Genomic DNA, 26,377 nt, shown 5'->3' on the forward strand with positions numbered 1-26,377 from the left:
AGAAGAGAAATTTGTTAACATCGAGTATAGATTTAAGTGTCAGGAAGTCATTTCTGAAAGTATTTGTATGGAGTGTAGCCATGTATGGAAGTGAAACATGGACGATAAATAGTTTGGAGAAGAAGAGAATAGAAGCTTTTGAAATGTGGTGCTACAGAAAAATGCTGAAGATTAGATGGGTAGATCACATAACTAATGAGGAAGTATTGAATAGGATTGGGGAGAAGTTTGTGGCACAACTTGACTAGAAGAAGGGATCTGTTGGTAGGACATGTTCTGAGGCATCAAGGGATCACCAATTTGGTATTGGAGGGCAGCGTGGAGGGTAAAAATCGTAGAGGGAGACCAAGAGATGAATACACTAAGCAGATTCAGAAGGATGTAGGTTGCGGTAGGTACTGAGAGATGAAGGAGCTTGCACAGGATAGAGTAGCATGGAGAGCTGTATCAAACCAGTCTCAGGACTGACGACCACAACAACAACAACAGAAAATACCTGTCATCTCACTTGGCGGCCATCTTGGGAACGTATTGATAGTTCTTTTTAACTAGCAAAAGAACCACTGTTCTTTACTGAATACTTGTTTTTCTTTTTATTTTACTGATTTATTTATTTTGCACTGTGAATTCCAGTAGTTGACCGCTTCCGCAGGAGTGAAAGGCAAAATAACTGTTTCACATGCAGCATTAGTTTTCTATCAATAACAGAAGTATGTGGGTGAAATGTTTTAGTATGCTTTTGTAATAAAGGAAATTCGTTTATTAGTATAATATCAGGTATTTACACAAAATAAGCGCATATAATTTCTGAGTTTTGCTTAATGCAGTACAGGTACCAAAACGATATCAAAACAGGAAGCATAAAATTGTTCAAAACGTTGATTATACTTATACAGTGATCTAGATATTACGATATGTCGTCCGCCTGCTTAGCTGCGTGGTAACGTGCTGGGCTCCCATGCAACGGGCCTGGGTTCGATTCCCGGCCGGGTTGGAGGTTTTCTCCGCTCGGGCACTGGGTGTTGTGTTCTCCGCATCACCGGTGCGCAAGTCGGCCAATATGGCGTTGAATGAAATTAGACTTGCACTTGACGGCCGAACTTCCCCGTATGGGGGCCTTCTGGCCAAGGATGCCATATGCTCATTTCCATTTTTATTTATTTATTTTTTTTACGATATGTCGTCTCGAAATCTTAGTCATTCATCAACTCTCAACTCATGGAAATAACCCTACAAGGATTTTGAAATAGTTTTCTTTCACAATTGAGATTTTCATCCATTTGCGAAGTGTGTAGAGTCAAAAGTAGATTTCTCCAGGCATATATGAAGATCATTAATTCTTCTGCTAATACAAAGCACAAAATTCCATCTCTAATAAAATTACACTGTAGATTGAGAATCCTTAGGGACGTGGAATGAGTCAACAACAAGCAAATTGTAAAAAGACTTTATTAACATCAATGTACCTATAGTGCATAGTTATATTCATACCAACAACAGCTTATTAATTCAAGTAAAAAGAAAATTGCTCCTACCTATAGTGCATCGTTATATTCATACCAACAACAGCTAATTAATTCAAGTAAAAAGAAAGTTGCTCCTTTGATAAAAGTTGCTGCATGAACAGTTACGCTCAATACTTGCTGTTTGCCTCCCACAGGTAACTTAATACTAACTAGATTACACTTGATTCTCCAAACAAAATGATTACTTATATCTGGAAAAACCGAGTCTTATTATCTAATATATAGCACATTCGTATATAGCACAGTTCAGGCATTTCAAAAGTTAAGGTGATAAAACATTTTTAATGCATAGAAGTTTGGAAAGTGATACTCTGAATTACACACTGAAACAAACATAAGACGTTAAAAACATGCAGAGAATGTTTGCAGAATGGGATTCAGATTCGTTACTTTATTTCACACACACAAATACAAAGATAAGGGATCAGCTGTAAGTGCCACCACTTGTGTATGTAACTCTATTTTAAAAACAATCTAAAAATCACTGATTAGTGAGGAGGAGGAGGAGCAGATTAGTGTTTAACGTCCCGTCGACAACGAGGTCATTAGAGACGGAGCACAAGCTCGGATTAGGGAAAGATGGGGAAGGAAATTTGTTAACATCTAGTATAGATTTAAGTGTCAGGATGTCGTTTCTGAAAGTATTTGTATGGAGTGTAGCCATGTATGGAAGTGAAACATGGACGATAAATAGTTTGGACAAGAAGAGAATAGAAGCTTTCGAAATGTGGTACTACAGAAGAATGCTGAAGATAAGGTGGGTAGATCACGTAGCTAATGAGGAGGTATTGAATAGGATTGGGGAGAAGAGAAGTTTGTGGCACAACTTGACTAGAAGAAGGGATCGGTTGGTAGGACATGTTTTGAGGCATCAAGGGATCACAAATTTAGCATTGGAGGGCAGCGTGGAGGGTAAAAATCGTAGAGGGAGACCAAGAGATGAATACACTAAGCAGATTCAGAAGGATGTAGGTTGCAGTAGGTACTGGGAGATGAAGAAGCTTGCACAGGATAGAGTAGCATGGAGAGCTGCATCAAACCAGTCTCAGGACTGAAGACCACAACAACAACAACGGGGAAGGAAATCAGCCGTGCCCTTTCGAAGGAACTATGGTGTCACCGTCAGACACCACACTTGCTAGGTGGTAGCCATTAAATAGGCCGCGGTCCGTTAGTATACGTCGGATCCGCGTGTCGCCACTGTCAGTGATTGCAGACCGAGCGCCGCCACACGGCAGGTCTAGAGACACTTCCTAGCACTCTCCCCAGTTGTACAGCCTACTTTGCCAGAGATGGATCACTGACAAATACGCTCTCATTTGCCGAGACGATAGTTAGCATAGCCTTCAGCTACGTCATTTGCTACGACCTAGCAAGGCGCCATTACCAGTTTATATTGAGATTGTAATTAATGTATCATCAAGAGCGATGTTCTCCAATTATGGATTAAAGTTAAGTATTCAAGCAACTACGTTCTTTTCTTGATGGGATAATTACTTTACCTTGTTCCAGACCTCACGCCAGTCTGCGTGAGCTTAACCGCGTGCATTTCGGCCTCCTCTAGCAACACGGTGTTGGCTCTTCTGCCAACACATCAGGAACCATCCCGGCATTTGCCTGAAGTGATCTAGGGAAATCACGGAAAACCCAAATCAGGATGGCCGGACGCGGGATTGAACCGTCGTCCTCCCGAATACGAGTCCAGTGTGCTAACCACTGCGCCACCTCACTCGGTCACTCATTATTAAACAAAATTATTTTTGTCCGGACACTTTTAATAAGTGCATGGTGTATCTTCTTGCTGTAGAGTATTACTTCATCACATAGCCTTATTTTACAATACTCAATTAGTACAGCTTTTCTCGTTTGATGAATGTGATTATCAAGGGGAGGAGTGTTTGCCGCATGTTTATTAAGCTGAAGGAAAACGTCATTCCATATGTCCTAAGCTGCGGTAACTAATTTCTTAAAAGGGTTTCTCACATTAAAAATGGACATTTGTCTAATACCTTCAGGCCCATTTTGCACAGATAAGGATGATCATTGGGTATAATAGTTGAGCCACCTCTGTTCTTTCTGTTCATTATAACGGTACTAAAAATTTAAGAACATGGTGAAATTTGCCAAATGAGGCACTCCAGTATTTTGTTCAGTTTCCTAGCCAAATGCAATGTGGAAGAAACAGGATGAGGTATGTAAACATAGTCGCTATTTATTACAATGGAAGAGCAATTAGCACTAGTAAATGAACCAATCTGTATGTGTACCAAAAATCTCTTGGAAGCAGCTTCAAACTGCTGGATTGATATTGTGCTCCTCTATTACATATCGCAGCATTAAAAAACAGTTCCAGCAGGTCTTGAGTGAGTTTATATGCCAGTACGAAAATGTTTAGTGGTGCAGATTTGCTTCTGACATCGTCATACGCATCTAAAGATGAGTGTAGGCAGTTAATTATACCTATAAAATCTGTTGCTGTTGACTGAAGCAGTTAAATTCGCTCAGTTTTTTTTAAATATCTGGCAAACTTTTACTTGCTTTACATACTGGCATCACTAAGTGGCAAAAGTAGTAAAATATAGACGCTCATTTTGCATAAAAACCGGTATTTATGTATTTAATTTTTAGTCAGAAAAGTGACGTTGCCTGCCAGACTGATTTTTTGTGTTCGACTCCAGTGGAAACAGTGGACTAAAAGACTCACAATGCAACAAAAACAAGTATTCACGGAGGACCTGTAATTCTGTAGCTTGTAAACAAAAATATCAGTACGTTTCACTTGGCCACATGTATAAACAATAATCACCGCATTAATATTTGGAATTTTGGAGAAATCGAGTTAACTGCACCACTACATGTGTAACTCAAAAGACAAATTGTTTTCTTGTTAAAATCAATGCTTGATTTGAGCTATAAATCAGAAAAACTGTGACAGTCAACTCCACTGCTCACAGTGCGTAATAACAGAAACTCCGCGCCTGCCCCGAGTCACGTGACTTAAATGTTTATTTCAGTGTATTGACGTCACACGCAGTCTATGTTATCAATGGTCTGTGGTGTAGCGTCCATAGAAGTAAAAAAAAGATAGAGACCTTGCCTCAGGTATGATGTCATTACTCAAAACAGACGAGTGGAATCGCAAACTATAATTCTGACAGCGTCATAAAACAACAAAACCAGTTCTCGTTGAATGGACCAGTAAAGTTCTCTGAGGAGATTCTTTTCATGTAAAGTGGCAATCTTTTGCTTGCTTTACATACCGGCATCACTCTTAAGTGGTAAAAGTCATAAAATATAAGTGTGAAAACCGGACATTGTGACAGAAATGAATTTCATTTCTTATAAAAACGTAACAAAATATTTCACACGTTTTGTTGAGGAAACGTCAGAAAAGTAGTGCTGCCTGCCAGACTAATATTTTGTCTTCTACTCCTTTAGAAGCTGCGGCCTAAAAGATTCACAGTGCAACAAAAACAAGAATTCAGTAAAGAACTGTAATTCTGTTACTTTTAAACAGAACTGTCAGTATGTTACACCTGGCCACATGTAAAAACGATAATAATCGCTTTCATATTAGATTAACTACACTACTACATGTGTAACAGCAATAAGGCAGATTGTTTTATTGTTAAAATGAATGCTTAATTTCAGCTGAAATGAGAAAAACTGTAACTGTCAACGCCCCTCCACTCATTTAGTAATAAAAGAAACTCGGCTTTCTGTTGCAAATCACGTGACTTATATGTTGGTTTCAGTGCAACGATGTCACACGCAGTCTATATTACACATTGTCTATAGTGCGGTGAATCTCATGTTATTGGGCTACGTAAGATGGCGGACGTCGGCTTCAAGTTTGTGAAGTAATGACGGCTGCCTTCTTTTTTTTACCTCCAAGGAACAATGGCATTATAATCTTTGAGATTTAGATCTTTATTCCGAGCACCATTCGTCACTGTAGTGGACAAAATGTTACGAGACAGTTCTGTAACACGTGTACTATAATATTGTTATAAACAGTCTTGTTTAATACGTTCCCCGACTTCGTCATTATTGGTAAGATTCTATTGCAACTTGGTTTTAATACTGAGCTTTGGTATTCTGCTTGAATATTTCAAGCAACCATATTAGAATACAATCGGAGATATTTGGTCTTTGACTGGCATTTGTACAGTGAATGAGAGCTACGTCAACTTTTAAATATGCAGTTACTGGTTAACAGTAAATAGCACGACACTTATAGCGATAAAAATGTCGATATGCAGATCGGACAATTTTATTAGCTCATGACGAGATATCCAACCCCGAGGGAGATTTTAGAAGGGAAGTTCTCTGTTGTTAAAACTCTTTCATCATGGCAGTGGAAAACTATTTCTCAAGACATCCTGCTGATAACCCATACGTGCAGAGGCATCCAGAGGCGAGTGTATATCATACATAGTAGGTTGATACCGCACAAATAGTCTAGGGATCCCCACTCGACAATCATAGGTTTTGTTGAAATTTTGTGTGCAGGTTTGTTAAATGATTAAAGGAAGATATACAAATATTAAGCTCGTAAGTTTTAATACTTCGTATGAAGGGTGACAAAGTGTAGCGGTGACGTTTCAGAATTTTTCATCTAGTTTGAAGTGCCATGTTTCAATGAATAATTGTAGTAAAGCTGCATAATTGGGCTCGATCGTCGAATAGTTACAGTTCTGCACATTTTGCAAGTTTTATATCCTTTGGTTCACTATTTTCACCCCCAGCATCATTCGAATTCGCCCATAATTTGTGACAAGTTTAAGGAGTTGCTTTAGGAGGCTTTTCTTTTGTGAACTTGTGTAGTGGCCTGTTTCCCAAACCTAACAAACTTCATAACACCGAGTTCGAGATATATTTGGATGCAGTCGACCGAAACATCTGCCGTAAAAATAAGTGAATGTCAAGCCCTTATATCTTGTAAGGCTTCTCTATCCACGCTTGCTCGAACCGCTACTTGAAAGAGCATCCATTCCTCTATAGAATTTGAAATTCCCAGTATTGCTGCTCTTCCTTTAGATCTACATTTATCCAGCAACATTTTCAGGGCAAGCCCATGACATGTTGATCACTACCTTAAGTTCTATATTTATTTCCCTTACTTCCTATCCACTCTTGCTTTAACCGTTACTTGAAAGAGCATCCATTCCTCTATAGAATTTAAATTCCCAGTACTACTGCTCTTCTTTTAGATCTACTTTCATCCAGTAACATTTTCAGGGCAAGTCCGATATGTGTTGATAACTACCCTATGTTCTATGTTTATTTCCAAACAAATTGAACAAATTCTAGTGCCCGAAGTCCCTGCTATTCTGATACACTTCATGTTCTACAAAAGTTCGGTTTGCAGTTTCATGAACGAGTGTGATACGTTGTAGTACAGAGCATGTGATTCGTTTGCTATCGCCAATGATCATATAGCAAACATTTCAGCGTAGCGTTATAAGAAGTGAATACACGAAGCCACGTACATCGTTTACTCGTGTTTCAAGAATTGGTTTGAAACATCACATCTTAAACATGGCGGTGCTATTACAGTTAGTGTATGGGCTCAATCTCTTTTGAATCTTTTTTTTTTTATTTTGTAAATGGTGCATAATCTACAGCCATTGCCGGCCGCAGTGGTCGTGCGGTTCTAGCGCTGTAGTCCGGAACCGCGGGACTGCTACGGTCGCAGATTCGAATCCTGCCTCGGGCATGGATGTGTGTGATGTCGTTAGGTTAGTTAGATTTAAGTAGTTCTAAGTTCTAGGGGACTGATGACCTAAGATGTTAAGTCCCATAGTGCTCAGAGCCATTTTTTTCTACAGCCATTTGTCATCCATTGGTTGATAAAGTCCTCTTACAGACTTTTCCATCCATCAATATCCTCAGCTGTAGGAATCCATCTAGCTATCTCATCTTTCCTGACAATGTATCTGATATAATTTTATGCAGCGTCACTCAGTGTCTTCGCCAAATGGTTGCGTTAGTCCACACGATGGCACTATTAGGGCGTTCTTTTGGTGCACTTCTATAGTTGAGTCGCCGAAAGAAGGTCCCTGACAAATGACAGTGCCGTTGCCAGCCAGCTTCCAGATGTGAAGCGCAAATAGCTGCAGGCGAAAACAACAGTGCTTTAAAGAGGCGTATGCGGATTTGTGTTGTGTGATAGGATGCGATAAATATGCGAAGTATCCGCACCACAACTTTCAGAGATGTCCGTTCGCTGGAAATGGCTCTGAGCACTATGGGACTCAACATCTGAGGTCATCAGTCCCGTAGAACTTAGAACTACTTAAACCTAACTAACCTAAGGACATCACACACATCCATGCCCGAGGCAGGATTCGAACCTGCGACCGTAGCGGTCACGCGGTTCCAAACTGCAGCGCCTAGAACCGCACGGCCACTTCGGCCGGCTCCGTTCGCTGACTCAACCATAGGATCTTGAATCGACAGGGCGTAAAATTGCACATCGCTTAAATAAAATTTTATTATTATTATGCATAATATTGTCTACCATGTTTTCTCATAAAGTAGCTGCTATTTCCCGTTGACCACTCTCGTTTACGAAACGTAACGCGTAATTGTGGAGTGATTAGGAATTCATGTTGTAAATTTGTTTAAATTACTTTTAACTGTATCGCTCTGGCCGAAGTTGGCTAATGTTTAGAAAGCGATGTCAACGCGTAGCGGTTGTCGCTGCATAGAGACGATATTCGGAATGCGTTACCGTCTGAGGGTGGATGCAGCTAATTAGAAGGTAATGTGGGCCGGCCTGCGACCAGCTTTTCGTCATACGTATCTATTTTACCAAACGTCTAATCCGGTTCATGGCACCAAACCCAGTTGCAGGTTGCCTGTCTAACGGTTTCTAAGGGCAAAAAAAGATTTATTTTCAGTATTTCGTGTAATTATTGACCGAAATTAAAAATTTAAAATGCTGACATGATCTGCTTATGTCAAAGGTTTAACACAGTAAGACAAGTATTGCAGATAGAAACTATTTGTTTGAATTGAGGCACCGTAACTCACTGCTCGCAGATACCCGAACTGTATTCATCCGTTATTTGAGAATCAGAATACTTAGCGACTTGCAACAAACTTTATACACAATTTCAAACCTTTTCGAAACTTCTTCTCGCTTACCCTCCCCAAGAAATTATGAAGGAAGAAAGTTTATAGCTTACTGCATTTTCGCTGTTCATTCAGTAAGACTGCCGCATTAGGCATGACTTTTTAATTTATTACTTCTTTACTATTAGCTCTATTCGCCACGCATTTTGCAGACAGTATCTACGTATACCGCTTAGTGCAAAATCATATCACTGTATGACGCGTAGCTCAGGAGATACGACGCCATAAATACATAAGTGCGTCAAAAACTATCTTTTGCTTAAAATTACCCAGACTAGACCACCAAGAGTTTGATAACGTGAGCATTAGGGACTTCCGACAAACTGCAAAATATTTTCAAAAACCTTTTTAAACTTGTTTCACTTTGGCGCTTAAAATTACCAGACTAGACCACCAAGAGTTTGATAACGTGAGCGTTAGGGACTTCCGACAAACTGCAAAATATTTTCAAAAACCTTTTTAAGCTTGTTTCACTTTGGCGCTTAATGTCAAATATTTTATACATCAACAAAATTGTAAAGCAGTCAGAGTGTTGAAACTGTCTCATGCTTGGGAGTTCAATTCTTTAATGAATCGGGAGCTAACTGGTACATCTGTAATCAGTAAGCCGCCGTACTGTGTGTGACGGAGAGTATTTCTGCTGAAATCTGTATACCGTATACTACGAGTTTCCCCGATTATGTGGATAGCCTTCATTTTTTGTGTTACGTTGGCTTCTTACCCAAATGACTTTTATACGCCAGAAAATACAGACTGATTGCATTGTGTAGACGCACTTTCCTTCACTTTCATCAAAATAAATTCTGGTTGTGTTTCGTAAGGTAAAGGGGAAAACCTTAATTTGTTCTGAATAGAATTGGAGAGAAGAGAAATTTGTGGCACAACTTGACTAGAAGAAGGGATCGGTTGGTAGGGCATATGCTGAGGCATCAGGGGATCACCAGCGTGGAGGGTAAAAATCGTAGAGGGAGACCAAGGGATGAGTACAGTAAACAGATTCAGAAGGATGTAGGTTGCAGCAGGTACTGGGAGATGAAGAAGCTTGCACAGGAGTAGCATGGAGAGCTGCATCAAACCAGTCTCTGGACTGAAGACCACAACAGCAACAATGATGATTGAGCTGTGTGACTCTAGAAGAATGACATAGAGAAATATAGCCGGAAGGCACTTTTTGGATAGTTTTATTTATGCGAATATGCCTTTAGGGCTTTCATGCGTCTTCAGTTGGCATAATACATTTATGTTTCCATCAGCATAACGTTTTTATCGACTGCATTTTTAACGCTGCAGCTGCCTTACGGAAAATAACGATTCTTTTAGCTATCGCGATTCCTGTTAGGTGCAATTTTTTGATCTGTAATATTTAGCTCCTTTTTCCTTCTTTGTGTGCAAGATGGACGTCTTTTACGAAAAGCAAAACAAAATAATGCTCTGCAGTGATGCCAAGAATGTTTGTTTCCTTACAAGATGTACGATGATTTTCGATAGTAAGCCTCATACAAACATTTAAAACATGAATTCCTGTTGCAATATAGAGAATTCAAACAACGTAAGGAACAGAAGTAGTTTATCCAATATAGTGGAGAACAGCTAATCTACTACACAATCTACAACTTGTCATCTGCAAATAACAACTAGATTTAATGCTACCAGGATACACAACTAATAGCTTCATGAGAGTAAGAAAATAAACAAATACAGCCACTGAAGACAGCACAAAAAGTGCTGAAATATGTTTCGGTAAAAACAACGGTGTCTCGCATAAGACGGAATTACTTTCCAGTTTTTCTTAACAAGCAGGGGAATAAGAACTGCAACATCCATAATAGGGTTATTTACAGTCTGCCTCTGAGTTCATTACACGTTATCAGAGATCACAATAAAAAGAGCCTTTTTATAAGCTTATGAGGTTCAGAGCTCCAGGACAGAAAAAAATTTCGCGACACATGCTGTTGGGCGATGTCAAGTAAAACGTCGCCAGAGTTTGATTGAGAAAGCCTGTAGTTAGAAAGCTTAAACTCGAACCCGGAGAATGAGCACGCTAGCATTCCTGAATTGGTTAAATATCAAAGCATGATAACTTCACAAAAATTTGTGTAGTCATGGTAGAGACACCTATAACAAAGCAACAATGTGACTGGACTTGAAATTACTTACAACGAGGTCGCAGAAAGAGCATTAAGTGATCATTACTAACCTTACAGTAAAGCTACCTGATTTTGGGAAGATACGCAACTAACAGTTTTATATGAGAAAAAAAAATAAACAAATGAATCCACTGAAAATAGCACCAAAAGTGTTGAAACATTTCTGGATGAAAACAAAACTATAAAACGGCTTCTTGTATAAGGCAGAATTTCCCTCCATGTAGCCTGTAAATAGCTACAACCTGGAGCAGTAGTCACCATACTCTTCCCACTTGAGTAGAACAATAGTCGGAACATGCTGCTAACATGATAAGATTCAGTACATACACGACCATGCTAGTTAATGACCTAAAATTTTTGTATCAGATTTGTAGCTGCAAAAGATATGCATAAAAGACAAGTTGAATAATCTTTCTGGATTTCTTGCGATAGTGCTTGTCTAGCTGTGAGTGATGTGGGCGCAAATTGTACTTCTCTTCGGCGTTATGAGAACATGTTGTATGTCATAAATACGATGATATATATTTACATTGTGATTGCATTGTGACTATTTAAAATGTTTTTACAGACACGGCTTTCGAAACCAGATTTCCCGCCTTTCACAACTGGTCGGTTTTTGCCTTGAGACCACCCATGCCACGTATTGTTACCACTCAAAACTGCAGTGTCATGTGTGTTCGCACCAAAATATCTTTTATGTTTTCTTCAGCGATAAAAAATTGTTTTCTTCACTTTGAATTTTCAGTTCAATGTGACAGCGTTCCATTTGGTGTTCTCATATTAGTTACTGAAGTACTAGTGAGCATCTAACCACAGAAATTGGATGCAAACACATGTGACAGAATTTAAAATGGGTAATCCAGTTTCTAATCTCGCCTCTGCCACAAACATTTGATGGTCGCATTTTAAACATAATAGCGCACATTCAGTGTTAAAGAAATACTTACTTCAGACTGAACAGTACGGTTGTACTTGGTTGGAGATGAACTCAGCTGAAACTCATTCATTCATCGTTTTGGGCGGCATCGATAAGGAGAACCTATGGGGTGTGGAACTAGTCAAGGAAGACATTTGAAAAAAAAAAAATAATAAATGGTGGGAACGTTACCTGTACGCTGTATTAAGAATAAGCTATATCTGTATTGATTAATGCTATTCATGCTTATGACAGCTAATGTAATCATCAGGAAAGCTACTACTTCGAGCAGACCTGCTGCGTCCTCATTTATGCTAAACAGCTAACATTAATAGTTCAGTATTCGCTTAGTTACATTGGTCTGTGGAGCTATTTTACCAAATAAATCAGTGTTGTAGAATATACATAAAACATAAAAAAGTAATAATTATTGTGTAACGTTGAGAACCGAGCGAGGAGGCGCAGTAGCTAGCACATGGAACTCGCATTCGGGAGGACGACGATTCATATCTCCGTCTGGCCATCCAGATTTACGTTTTCGTGATTTCTCTAAATCGCTTTAGACAAATACTTGAATAATTCCCTTGAAAGGTTACGGTCAATTTCTTTCCCCAACCTTTGCTAATCCCAGTTTGTGCTCGTTGTCGAAGGGGCGTTAAACACTAATCTTTCTTCCTTTTTGTTACGTTGAAATTAAGAGAAGGTTCTGAGCGTCTTTTGAAGTCACAAATTAAATCGTGCCATGTGTTACGAAATTGTATTTGCATCGATGACAAAACATTGGATGCTTCATGTACGTCGCATGGTTATATCCTGAAAACACAGCAGATACAAGCACAATAAACGCACTATGTGATTTTTTCCCGAAGCAGCAATAATACTCTTTCGTTTGACTTTCAGAAGGAGAGCCCTCCATTGTTAGCCCTGTGACACAGTTGAAACTTCATACAGTCAAACAAGTGTGGCTTAGGTGAAAACACTCAATAGTTTCCGAATAAATGAGGCTCATAGTTCGACGCGACTTAATTAATCCGCTTGCGCGGAGTACAGCCAAAGATGACGGTAAGTGCAGTGGCGAAAAACAATTTCGAGTTTTTTAAAATCCATTCTGGTGGTTTTCTTTCCTTTGTTGTCGTGGAAGCATGTGACTTCCAATATTTTTTATGACGTCATGAAATACAGTGGAATTATTGAGACAAATCTCATTACAAATATTTTTTCCCATCACAAATCTTATATAATCTTAGATAATTAATGGTAACTGAAAAACCTATAAATAACAGTATTTCAATTTCATCTTTGATTTTTAATTTTACGCTTAATTTTGTATTCCCCAGAGTGATATCCATCACAAAAACATTTACAGCATAAAAATTCGGAGCACCTCGAGCAACATGCGAAGGTACACATACAACAGTCAGATTTCTTTTAGTGTGAATATTATTAGGAAAAGCAACGTCCTTAACGTTGCTAACTACCACGCGATCGGGAGATAATGTTGCGGCAAACCATGCATACTGAATCAGTTTCTCGGAAGTTGGAGACTTCCACTTTTATGAATCGATACTTTCCGGAAAATTGTTACTAACACTTTTAATTTGTGTCCAGGAAGTCAGTGGCAAATTTGGTTGTCGAGTCCCACAAGAGGGAGACCAGTAAATGGAACGGCATCTGAATATGTATGCAGCAGTCACAAAATCTGGAAAGCTCACAAAGGAAACTTGTGATCAGTTTTTGGACAAAGATCTGCCACCTTACACAGGAACCGTGCCGTTTCTGTATATCGTAGATTCGTGGAGTGTAGAGAAGTCCTTTATGCAATGACTTGTTTGTTGCCAAAATTGCAATATCGACCTTTAAAGGTAATTCCCCCGGAGTATACCGTTCTATCAACCCGGAAAAGTATAGTTTTACTGATCGGTGAGGAATTACATACGCCAATTATTGGAGTGCACAGCAAACTGAAATCACAAATGAAAGCGATGCAATTGAAATACATGCAATTATTCCTTTCGTGAAAATGCTTTGATATGCATAGTTTGTCATCAAATCATGGTTTCTCACAAAATTATCTCCAGATCGGGGGGTATTGTATTTCACGATGTCAAAGAAAAACATTTGAGGTCACGTTCTTTCATGACAACAAAAGAAAAAAAAAACACAGGAATGGATCTGAAGGCGCGCCGATATTCTAAAAGCCGCTGCACTACCACATAGTTGGTCAGACGCCTTGCGAGGCGACTGGTGAGGTCGCATCGAAATTTTCGACGGTAATTTTCTCGGAGACTATCGGCTGTTGGCATCCTTCGACTGTATCATAGAGCGACGTATGGTGTGTTGCCCTTTAAATACGACGAGTCCAGGGGAAAAACCTGATAAGTCCAAAATGGTTTAATAGACCAGCCAGTGTAGTTTTAGCTGGTTTTACAGAACTGGTCAAAAACCCGATCAGTCAAAAGATATTCTGATATCTTGAAAGGATGTGCAGGCGAAAAGCATTATAAGTCCACGCAAAACAGGGGATTATCCTGACAAGTCCAGAGAATGCAACGATAAAATTTTATGACTTAATAATCCCCAGCCCGCGCAGGTCTGTTTTCACTAATGTTATCGTTGTTTTATCATTGTTGCCACAGTCATTGTTGTGTATAAGTTGGCCATTGTTGTTAGCTTTTTGGTGTTTGTGAAGGAAGTTAGATCTAGCATTATATTCTGTCAGTGTAAAATGAATAAAGAAGACAGTGACTCATCTACTTGCCAAGAAAACAATAGAGTGTCATCTAAGAAGCTGACAAAGAAAAGTAAGAAGTATGGTCGCGTTAGAGATTCAAGTCACGTGAAACAGGAGAACCAAGTAAGTGCAAAAACAATTGTTTTGATATTGTCAGTGGTGAAAATAAAAGGAATATTATTAATAACATGAACCACTTTCAAAATCATGATGAAATAAACCTCTATTTGAGTAGTTTAACCACAGTGGTCCCTGTACAGTGCAGGCATCCTAGAAGAGAAGAGCAGGAAGCAAAGTTTCGTGATGCATCATATAAATTCAGTGTTCGTATTACCATTAATGGAAGTGTCCAAGAAGTACATGTGGTGTGCAAGCAAACATTTATGTCGTTACACGGAATAAAGAAGGGCAAGGTAGATCATTTACTGAAGAAACTTAAATATGGAGACCAACCTCTACGAGACGGGCGAGGGAAACACTGATCCCGCCCCCAAGCTTTGAAAGATGAAACACGTACAACAATAAGAGGGCAAATTAAATCATTTAAAGTTCGCAACGGCCACTACAGTTTAACGAAGTCAGAAAAACATTTACCTACCAGAGTATTTGAATATTAAAAAAATGTTCCATATATTCAAGATAGATTAAGGAAAGGCAAACCTACGTTTCTAGCATTTATAGCCTTAGAGAAAGCTTTTGACAATGTTGACTGGAATACTCTCTTTCAAATTCTGAAGTTGACAATGGTAAAATACAGGGAGCGAAAGGCTATTTACAATTTGTACATAAACCAGAAGGCAGTTATAAGAGTTGAGGGACATGAAAGGGAAGCAGTGGTTGGGAAGGAAGTGAGACAGAGTTGTAGCCTATCCCTGACGTTACTCAATCTGTATATTGAGCAAGCAGCAAAGGAAACAAAAGAAAAATTCAGAGTAGGAATTAAAATCCATGGAGAAGAAATTAAAACTTTGAGGTTCGCCGATGACATAGTAATTCTGTCAGAGACAGCAAAGAACTTGGAAGAGCAGTTGAACGGAATGGACAGTGTCTTGAAAGGAGGATATAAGATGAACATCAACAAAAGCAAAACGAAGATAATGGAATGTAGTCGAATTAAGTCGGGCGATGCTGAGAGAATTAGATTAGGAAATGAGACACTTAAAGCAGTAAAGGAGTTTTGCTGTTTGGGGAGCAAAATAACGGATGATGGTCGAAGTAGAGAGGATATAAAATGTAGACTGGCAGTGGATAGGAAAGCGTTTCTGAAGAAGAGAAATTTGTTAACATCAAGTATAGATTTAAGTGTTAGGAAGTAGATTCTGAAAGTATTTGTATGTAGTGTAGCCATGTATGGAAGTGAAACATGGACGATAAATAGTTTGGACAAGAAGAGAATATAAGCTTTTGAAATGTGGTGCTATATAAGAATGCTGAAGATTAGATGGGTCGATCACATAACTAATGAGGAGGTATTGACTAAAATTGGGGAGAAGAGAAATTTGTGGCCCAACTTGACTAGAAGATGGGATCGGTTGGTAGGACATGTTCTGAGGCATCAAGGGATCACCAATTTAGTATTGGAGGGCAGCGTGGAGGGTAAAAATCGTAGAGGGAGACCAAGAGATGAATACACTAAACAGATTCAGAAGGATGTAGGTTGCAGTAGGTACTGGGATATGAAGAAGCTTGCACAGGATAGAGTAGCACGGAGAGCTGCATCAAACCAGTCTTTGGACTGAAGACAACAACAACAACAACAACAACAACAACATATTCAAGGAGAAGTTTCAGGATCAGAACGTGTCGTATGAAACATACCGCACTATATTCAATTCAGATTTCTATATGAGTTTTGGATATCCACGGTCTGATACTTGTGGCTCATGCGATGAGTATCTAGCCAAGAAGAAAAATTTGGCCCATGAATTGCATCTCAGAAAAGAAAAAGTGTTCTATGACAGGAAGAAAAGGCAAAGATGGAATGTCAAAAAATCCATCAAAGGTTGCAATTACGATGGGATATAGCAAAAAGTCGCCTTTTACAAATATAAAGACAACTGAAGTTTATTATAAACGACAGCTTTCTATATTTATATTCAATTTTCATGTTTTGGCAACAGGGGAGGGCTATTTTTACATGCATCCAGAGAGCACAGGCCGAAAAGGAGCAGACGAAGTTCCATCGTTCCTACATAATTTTGTGCAGAATTTTCTAAATCCAGAAGTCAGACACCGGAGATCTTCTGCGACTCCTGCGGAGGGCAAAACAAGAATGCCACTGTGTTCAGATTCCTTCACCATCTGGTCCATACAGAAAAACGATTAGACTATGTAAAGATGACATTCCTCATAAGAGTTAATCATACCTCGAATGTGATAAAAATATTGGTATGATAGGCCAAACTCAGGAATGTCAAATTACAAAGGACTGGTGTCAGGTTTTTCAGAATTCATGCACACACCCTTCGCCTTTTATCATCATTGATGTTAAGGAGAAACTAGAGATAATCAAATGCTGGGCAGAGCATCTGGATAATACAATAAACAAGAAGAAACTCCCTTTCCAGTCGAGGCCAATAAGAGAATTGGAAGTCACATGACACCATGCAGCACTGGTTCGGTATAGAGGAAGCTACAATGGAGCATATGAGCAAGTTTCATTACTTCTTCGTGGTAAGAAAGGGCAAGATTCCAGCCCGAAAGAAGGTGAGTTCAGCCTACCCTCTGCTAAATATGAAGGTATAGTAATTATTTTACAGCAATATGTTTTGAAAGTTTTTTTATTTATTGAAATAAGTATTTTTTTAGTATTAGGCATATAGCTATTTAAATTAAAGGATTCTGATTTTTTGCAGATGATCTTAAAATATCTGCTGAGAAATACAGACATTTACAAAACTTGAAAAGATTTTGCCATAGTGAAGTGCAAGTGTATTTTGATCATCTTTTGCAGTAATCCACCATCGAAAAAGCAGAAGACCTTTTACAGAAGATTATTAAATGATTATACGAGATAATTTGTTGTAACATGAATTTGAAATCTTGTAGTTACCCGCAATATGTTATGGACTTGTCATATTTTTCCTCTGTACGACCTGCCTTCGTAATAAAAATGCATCATATTATTGTAAATCCTATTCAGATGTGTATGATTTGAGCAGTACTCTTTCTCTGAAAGATATATTAAGGTCTAAAACAAAAATGAAGAATATAACTTGAAAAACTAAAATTTTATGAGTCTTGAAACTTTAAATTTCGTCTCCTGAAAAAATAAGAATTGTGACTTATCAAGTTTTTCCCCTGGACTCTTCATATAGTAACGTCACGATGACAGGTTACTAACCTTCGTGTATGGTGCTGTTCGACATATCGCTTGCATTTAGAAAAACTCGCTAACTTGTATCTTAAGTCCATCAAATACGTTCTTTGCCTGAGAAATGGGGAAGAGTCTGTCGTTTGAGTCGCTATCATAATTTTTCGTTTAACATCAGAAAGTTTTTCAGGTTGCTTTCAAACTGAATTTTGATGTCTGACGGGCAGCAAAATTAATTTCGTTAACTGAAAAAGTTACTTCTTGACAGCTCCTTTTATTCCACAGGAGAATGTGTATTTGTGTAATGCACAAAAGGTGGTAAACAGGAATCAGTAAACCACACTTTTACATTTAAAAAAGTTAAATAAACGCACTTGCAAATGGTCACATGTAACCATATATACTTATGAATGTGTACAATGACTCGTTCCACATCGTTACTTACTATTAATTGCACAAGTGATCCACGGAACATAAACTAGTTACCTAACTAAGGTGTCATTAGAATGACGTGGAAGCTTAGTCCCAAACGGCTTTCAACTTTTGCTACATCAATTTCAACAACGGATTTGGAATAGCAGCGGCAGAATATGCATAGCCGGGGGAGATATAAAATTTTACATATTGCTGTACGTGTACATTATGTCATAATGTCTGAGTGTCAGTGTAGTTTGTGCTTATAGTAATTGCCAAGATTTGTCGTTCTCTCGGGGAAAGTGTTACAGCTCTAGTCAGTACACAGTACACTTTGAACTACGCTGCTAGAAGTAGACTCGTGCCTGCCATGAAATTATCTGCCGCATCTGTCACTGTTTTTACATCAGTTAGATAACAATAAACCTACAAATTCATGGAGAATTTTACCATGACACAGAGTAACTCGCCCTACGAGTAATCTTATTTCTGAGATTCTTAGTACCTAACTGATATTTAATGTCATTATTTTCAGACTTTTTAGCGTTTTTATGTGTTTTAGTTTTTCAGGAAGACATACTACTGCCATGGCTGCTACTCATTTTCATCCACATCTTATTCTGGGCTTAAAGACGGGAGTAAAAGGAAATGCCCAGTATATTAAGGGCAATAATGTATTATATCCTGTTGGAGGAGTTCTCGCACTACATAACTTCAAAGAGAAAGAACAAAGCTATATTCGATTGGAAGAGAACGAGAAAGCTTTGACAATGATTCATGTGAGCATGGACAGGTATGACGTGTGATGTTTACTGTTGTATTTACTTTGTAGCGGCCTGTAAAAAGGACCGGCCGCTGTGGCCGAGTGGTTCTAGGCGCTACAGTCTGGAACCGCTTGATCGCTACGGTCGCAGGTTCGAATCCTGCCTCGGGCATGGATGTGTGTGATGTCCTTTGGTTAGTTAGGTTTAAATAGTTCTAAGTTCTAGGGGACTGATGACCTCAGAAGTTAAGTCCCATAGAGCTCAAAGCCATTTGAACCATTTTTTTAGCCTGTACAAAGAACAACTTCTAGTTACTTGGAACAATCCAGTACTCTGCTAGTGGATCGGCGCTGCTATTGTGAACTATTTTCGTGAGTTACAGTAATTATTAGTAAGTGTTAGTATCGGCATTCCTTATGTCATAAAATGATAAATGGCTGATATCGGTATTTAGAACTACACATATTGCTAATGAATATCTCGTGCAGTGGGTGGAAAAGCAATGCTCCTTAATTACAGTCTTTTAGTTGGTATCCACTGATGTAAATTGTTCTGTAAATGTGAAAATAACTATAGCACATTGTATGAAAAAGATAATTCATAAGTTTATTTTATGACTGGGAGATTTGTTCGAATGTATCCCTTACAACAAAGTGTAGTTGCTGTTTATTTGCAAATACTATTTGATAACCTAGTTAAGAAATTATGTACATAGTTTTTAAACATATAATGCCGTATGCATGATCTCATTTCTCTGTCTGAGATATCTTCTCCTTCTGTTTCTTATTCTTGTGCTTTTGTGGAGCATCAGTGCAGGCTCGGCATGGTTGTTAACGGATTTGGCATGGTTAATTGAAGGGGTAGCCAGATGTCCTTCCTCTCGCCACCCCATTACCCCCCAGGACGGAATATATATATATAGTATTATTCGTGTGAAAGTGAGAGAACATTTTATGAATGTTTCTAAATCGTGTAATTGAAGCGTGATTTGAGTAACAGTCTGGTATTCACGTAGTGGGATGTGGGAAACAGCCTAAAACCCGCGTCCACGCTGGTCATCACAGCGATCCTCGTCGCTAACACACCGGGCGGATTCAACCAGGGGCCAGCGTACCTCACCATCCCGAAAGCAGCACCTTAACATGCACGTCTAACTGGGCGGGTACTTCTCCGTCTGCATCTATATTCTTTTGACGGAACACAGGTTTCTTTTTTATTCCCAATAACACAGAAATGACATTTTTTCGTTACAATTGTTTTTGGAGCTTGTAGAATAATTGCGAGTATACTACTCAACATTTATTTTTTACTTTGCTGTAAATGGAATAATTTAATGTAGAACTGCCAAAAAATATTTGAATTCCTGAAGATTCCTCGGTTCGGTTATTAACGTTGAGTTATTTTATATTGCAAGGTTAAAAGAGATTCAGTAGAGATGTTCTGCTCGGGCCCAACGGTTACTGAATTTTATTCTAATAGGTTCAAAGTATATACAGATATAGTGATATAGCGTCACGTATTAGTGGCTGAGATGTATTCTCAGCATAAATAAATTTCAAATTATCTAAGAATTCAGAATAAATAAAGAAAAATGAAGATTAAAAGGCGATGGAAAATTGAAGAGCACTAATATGTAAGACTAAAATCTCCGTGAGTGATTTCTTCAGCTTTCAGTATTCAGTATTTAGCCTCCACGTGCACTGGTGTTTTCGAGGGTTTTTTCTCTTTCGGGAATCAGAAGTCTTGAAACCCAAATGCACAAACACGTCTCATGTGTAAATTTTATCTCATTAACTTGTGGATGGTATCCAATGAAATTTTCAGTATTTCTGAAAGTGTTGATGAGATTATTCGTCAATCTTGTCTCAGAGTGACAGCTGTGGTGTTGATGTTTTCTTCCGTAAGATCAGTCACTGAAGCTCATATTCCATCCTCCTTTGAAGTAGAATGTCTCTCCCCTTTTTAAGCAATTAAACCCATCTTCGAAGTGTGCTGTGGGGAAGAACATACTCTCCATACACTCCAGTAACGTTGCATGGGCCCCTGCCGAAGATTTGCTGAGGCGAAGGTGAATTTCAAAGCCACTAATTGTTCAATGCGTGAGATATTGTTGTAGTATGCGGTACTGAAGTTTTCATAGCTTGCCCGATTTTCGCAGACGGGAACCACGAGTCCAACCAATAAAACTAGTAAAGCGCATTTGTTATACATCAAGCTAATGTAATATCATAAGATTAACTTCTAGCGCGAAAATCATGACTGTGAAAAAATTATTATCATTCTTTATGGAACAGCTCACATATTTACAGAAAACCTACTTTCTGTATTTCAGTAATGGCCAAATTCCTGACAATGCCGCTAACTCCAATTAAACTCAAAGGAGGGCCCAGTTAAACAAATGAGGAACAAGGGTCTACATCTACATCTACATTTATACTCCGCAAGCCACCCAACGGTGTGTGGCGGAGGGCACTTTACGTGCAACTGTCATTACCTCGCTTTTCTGTTCCAGTCGCGTATGGTTCGCGGGAAGAACGACTGTCTGAAAGCCTCCGTGCGCGCTCGTATCTCTCCAATTTTACATTCGTGATCTCCTCGGGAGGTATAAGTAGGGCGAAGCTATATATTCGATACCTCATCCAGAAACGCACCCTCTCGAAACCTGGATAGCAAGCTACACCGCGATGCAGAGCGCCTCTCTTGCAGACTCTGCCACTTGAGTTTGCTAAACATCTCCGTAACGCTATCACGGTTACCAAATAACCCTGTGACGAAACGCACCGCTCTTCTTTCGATTTTCTCTATCTCCTCCGTCAACCCGATCTGGTACGGATCCCACACTGATGAGCAATACTCAAGTATAGGTCAAACGAGTGTTTTGTAAGCCACCTCCTTTGTTGATAGACTACATTTGCTAAGGACTCTCCCAATGAATCTCAACCTGGTACCCGCCTTACCAACAATTAATTTTATATGATCATTCCACTTCAAATCGTTCCGCACGCATACTCCCAGATATTTTACAGAAGTAACTGCTACCAGTGTTTGTTCTGCTATCATATAATCATACAATAAAGGATCCTTCTTTCTATGTATTCGCAATACATTACATTTATCTATGTTAAGGGTCAGTTGCCACTCCCTGCACCAAGTGCCTATCCGCTGCAGATCTTCCTGCATTTCGCTACAATTTTTTATGCTGCAACTTCTCTGTATACTACAGCATCGTCCGCGAAAAGGCGCTTGGAACTTCCGACACTATCTACTAGGTCATTTATACAGTATATATTGTGAAAAGCAATGGTCCCATAACACTCCCCTGTGGCACGCCAGAGGTTACCTTAACGTCTGTAGACGTCTCTCCATTAATAACAACATGCTGTGTTCTGTTTGCTAAAAACTCTTCAATCCAGCCACACAGCTGGTCTGATATTCCGTAGGCTCTTTGTTTATCAGGCGACAGTACGGAACTGTATCGAACGCCTTCTGGAAGTCAAGGAAAATAGCATCTACCTGGGAGCCTGTATGTAATATTTTCTGGGTCTCATGAACAAATAAAGCGAGTTGGGTCTCACACGATCGCTGTTTCCGGAATATGTGTTGATTCCTACAGAGTAGATTCTGGGTTTCCAAAAACGACATGATACGCGAGCAAAAAACATGTTCTAAAATTCTACATGTTGTGTCTAGTTCACACAGCATAGACACAATGAGGTAGCTAGGTGCACGCTAAACTAACGCAGACGGGCTTGAAGTACTGGAACAGGAGACTTATTAATGCACTAAAGAAAAGTACGTAGTTTTATAATACTTAACTTTATCCTCTTGTTGGAATACATCTCTCTTGAATATTAGGAAGCTATAAGCACTGATACAAATGGCGCCTTGCTAGGTAGTAGCTATGGACTAAGCTGAAGGCTATTCTATCTGTCTCTCGGCAAATGAGAGGAAGACTTGGTAGGTCTGGTCGCAAGCTATGTCTTCCGTACAACTGGGGCGAGGTCTAGTCCGTGTCTTGTGACCTGCCATGTGGTGGCGCTAGGTTTGCGATCACACAGTGGCGACACGCGGGTCCGACATGTACTACAGGACCGCGGCCGATTTAAGTTACCACCTAGCAAGTGTGGTGTCTGGCTGTGACACCACATTCCTCCCCCGCAAATCGGCGAACGGTCGTGAGATAAGGCTTCCGCCCGCCGTGGGGAGGACCCCATGTTGACGTATGCGATGAGGTGGGGAGCCTAACAACAGGCGAGGCTGTGCCACCCGCACCCGGCCATTCGGTCCGAGGGGAGCTAGGAAACGCCTGCAAACCTAGTCCAGGGTGCACGTCAACATGGGGTGTATGCGCACGTAATGAGACAGGAGGGGCCGAAGGGTCGACCTCCATGTGATCGGAGCCCCTGACGGGCGAAGACGGCATCTGGTCCGGAGCGGGCAAGAGGTCCATGGTGGAGGACGGCTGGTCACGGGAAGCGAGCGGCGGCGCGTGACCCTGGGAGGCGCCAGGCGGCTGCAGCGAAGCGTCCGCTGCGGGCGGCGCCGGCAGCGGCTGCGGCGGCGGCGCGACGCCATGAGGCAAAATGGAAGGCAGCGTCGGTAACACCTGGGGATGAGGCGAGCCAGTAGATGGGTCCCCAGGGCGCTGACCTGACGGCACCGCCGCTGAAAGCAGACGGGGAGCGGCAGAACCCAGGCGACGACAGAGGCGCAGCTGATTGAGATGCCGACGCACCTCACCAGAGCCCCCAAAACCGAATACATCGCGCGGCCGAGGCAGCGAAGAATGCGCCCTGCGAGCCAACGCCGTGAACCGCGATAGTTGCGATAATAGACAACGTCGCCAGGAGCAAAAGCAGGAGTCAGCCGCTGCACAGGAACCTGATGTGGCGGATGCAGCAAAGACATCAAGGTGCGATGAGAACGACCATGGAGCAACTCAGCCGGCGAGCGACAATCGCGGGGCTGAGAGCGATACGAAGACAAAAAGAGCAACAATGCATCCTCCCGAGAATGCGACTCTTTCAATTTCAACATCTGTGACTTGAAAGTCCGGACCAATCGTTCCGCGGCACCGTTGGACTGAGGCGAAAACGGCGCGGACGTCAGATGTTGAATACCATTGGCCTTGCAGAATGACTGAAATTCTGCGGACATGAATTGTGGGCCATTGTCGGAAACAATAGTCTGCGGAAGACCCTCAATGCAAAAGATAGCAGACAAGGCTTGGATTGTGGCAGAAGACGTCGTGGAAGACATTCGGACAACAAAAGGAAAATTACTGAAAGCATCGACCACAACCAACCATCGAGCATTCCAGAATGGACCAGCAAAATCGATATGCAATCGTTGCCAAGGGGAAGTGGCTTTCGGCCATGCAAAGAATTTCCGCGGCGGTGCGGATTGTTGTTCGGCACACGCCACGCAAGAGGAGCACATATTCGTAATCGCAGCATCGATGCCGAACCAAGTACAGTGCTGACGAGCAAGTTGTTTCGTACGCACTATACCCCAATGTCCTTGGTGGAGAAGCCGTAAGACAGAGTACTGTAACGAACGTGGGACCACGACTCTGGACTGATCATTATCGGAACGCAACAACAAAACACCACGTCGTACAAAAAGTCTCTCCTTGTGAGCAAAAAAACGGCGAACCAAAGGATCTTCGATCCGTGACTTTGACAAGGGCCATTGCGTAGCAACAAAACGCAAAACAGTAGCAAGGACAGGATCAGCAGCTGTGGCTGTAGCTACACGACGAAAATCAATCGGAAAAGATGCGACCACGTCATCGGCTTCCGAATCAATGAACATGCAAGCAAGTTCGGAAGAATCGAATGCTTTATCCTCAGCAACAGGCAAACGGGACAACGCATCAGCGTTTCCGTGCTTAGCAGTGGACCGATACAAGATATCGTAGCGGTACTGCGAGAGAAAAAGTGACCAGCGAATGAATTTCTGCGCTGTACGTGGAGGTACAGGCTTGTTCGGATGAAAAAGCGATGTCAACGGTTTGTGGTCTGTGATGATGGTAAAGTGACGACCATACAAGAAGACATGGAACTTGGTAACACCAAACACGAGAGCTAAAGCGTCTTTCTCTATCTGTGAATAATTTCTTTGCGCAGAAGAGAGCAATTTGGACGCAAAGGCAATAGGGCGATCATGCGAGCCATCTTTGTGCGCAAGCACAGCACCGATCCCGAAATCCGATGCATCTACCATCAACAAAAGGGGTTTCTGGGGATCGAATGGCGTAAGGCAAGTATTTGAAAGTAACGCCGATTTCAACTGGCGAAAGGCGCGTTCGCATTCCGTCGTCCAGACGAACGGAACACCTTTACGGCGTAAGCGATGAAGCGGAGCTGAAATGGAAGAAGCATTGCGCACAAACCTGTTTGGAATTAATGCTAAAATAAAGCAGGTGTGGATGCACACCCGAATGGCAGTCATTTGAAGCGATACAAGCCAAGATGCGTGTTTACCACCAAGACGCGCTGGGATTCTTCGTCCACAGGTATCTGCAAGTACGCATCTGCTAGGTCCAATTTGGAAAAATATTTTCCCGGGCACAGTTTGTCAAAAAGATCTTCCGGGCGGGGCAAAGGAAAAGTAGCAGTCACAAGGTGTGGATTCACAGTTGCCTTGAAGTCCACACAAAGTCGCAATTTTCCGGAAGGGTTTGGCAAAATGACTAAGGGTGAGGCCCAGAGAGAAGCCTGCACACGTTCAATTACACCTTGAGATTCTAAATCGTGCAATGTTCTTGCGACCTCATCACGCAATGCGTGGGGAACATTGCGCGCTCTGAAAAATTTTGGTTGCGCGTTCACGTTCAGTTCCAAGTGTGCTTCATAGTTCTTAGCGCAACCAAGGCCCGGTGCAAAAATGTCTGCAAATTCGTCACATAGACTAGAAACACTGGCTGAAGGCACAGTCTGATTCACTGATAGGACCTGATTGACGATAGACAAGTTAAACAACTGAAATAAATCTAAACCAAACAAGTTCACTGCCGTAGAAGAATGAAGAACGTAAAATGACACAAGTTTAGTTTGTCCCCTGTATGTTGCAATAAGGCTGCACTGTCCTAACACAGGTATATGCTGTCCTGAGTAACTATGTAACTTAACATTTGCGGCACGCAATGGCGGGGCGCCCAGTTGTTTGTACGTGTCGTGATTGAGCAACGAAACTGCAGCTCCGGTATCGAGCTGGAATGGGATCACTTTGCCTTCAAAGTCCAAGTCTACAAAAAGTTTATTGTCCTGCTGACGACAAGAGCGACTGTCACGTGCAATTTGAACTGATACAGGTACAGAAGCACTTGCGACTTTACGGAATTTCCTGCGACGTCGACGCACACTTTTTGTGGGACGAACACAGTCACTGTTAGCTAAAGTGTCACTGGACGGGTGGGAATGAA

The 26,377-nt window shown here is 40.8% G+C and overlaps 1 protein-coding gene across 1 annotated transcript in view; it reads left to right on the forward strand.

The window, feature by feature from the left end:
• The first annotated feature begins 18,774 nt into the window (after positions 1–18,774).
• Positions 18,775–26,377, forward strand: part of LOC126235626 (cilia- and flagella-associated protein 57-like) — a 168,153-nt gene continuing 160,550 nt past the window's right edge. The window contains exon 1 of the mRNA XM_049944338.1: positions 18,775–18,980. Within this exon, the coding sequence (XP_049800295.1) occupies positions 18,775–18,980 (206 nt within the window). The remainder of the gene's footprint in view (positions 18,981–26,377) is intronic.

This window comes from Schistocerca nitens, chromosome 2, assembly GCF_023898315.1.
Source record: "Schistocerca nitens isolate TAMUIC-IGC-003100 chromosome 2, iqSchNite1.1, whole genome shotgun sequence".
Lineage (NCBI taxonomy): Eukaryota > Metazoa > Arthropoda > Insecta > Orthoptera > Acrididae > Schistocerca > Schistocerca nitens.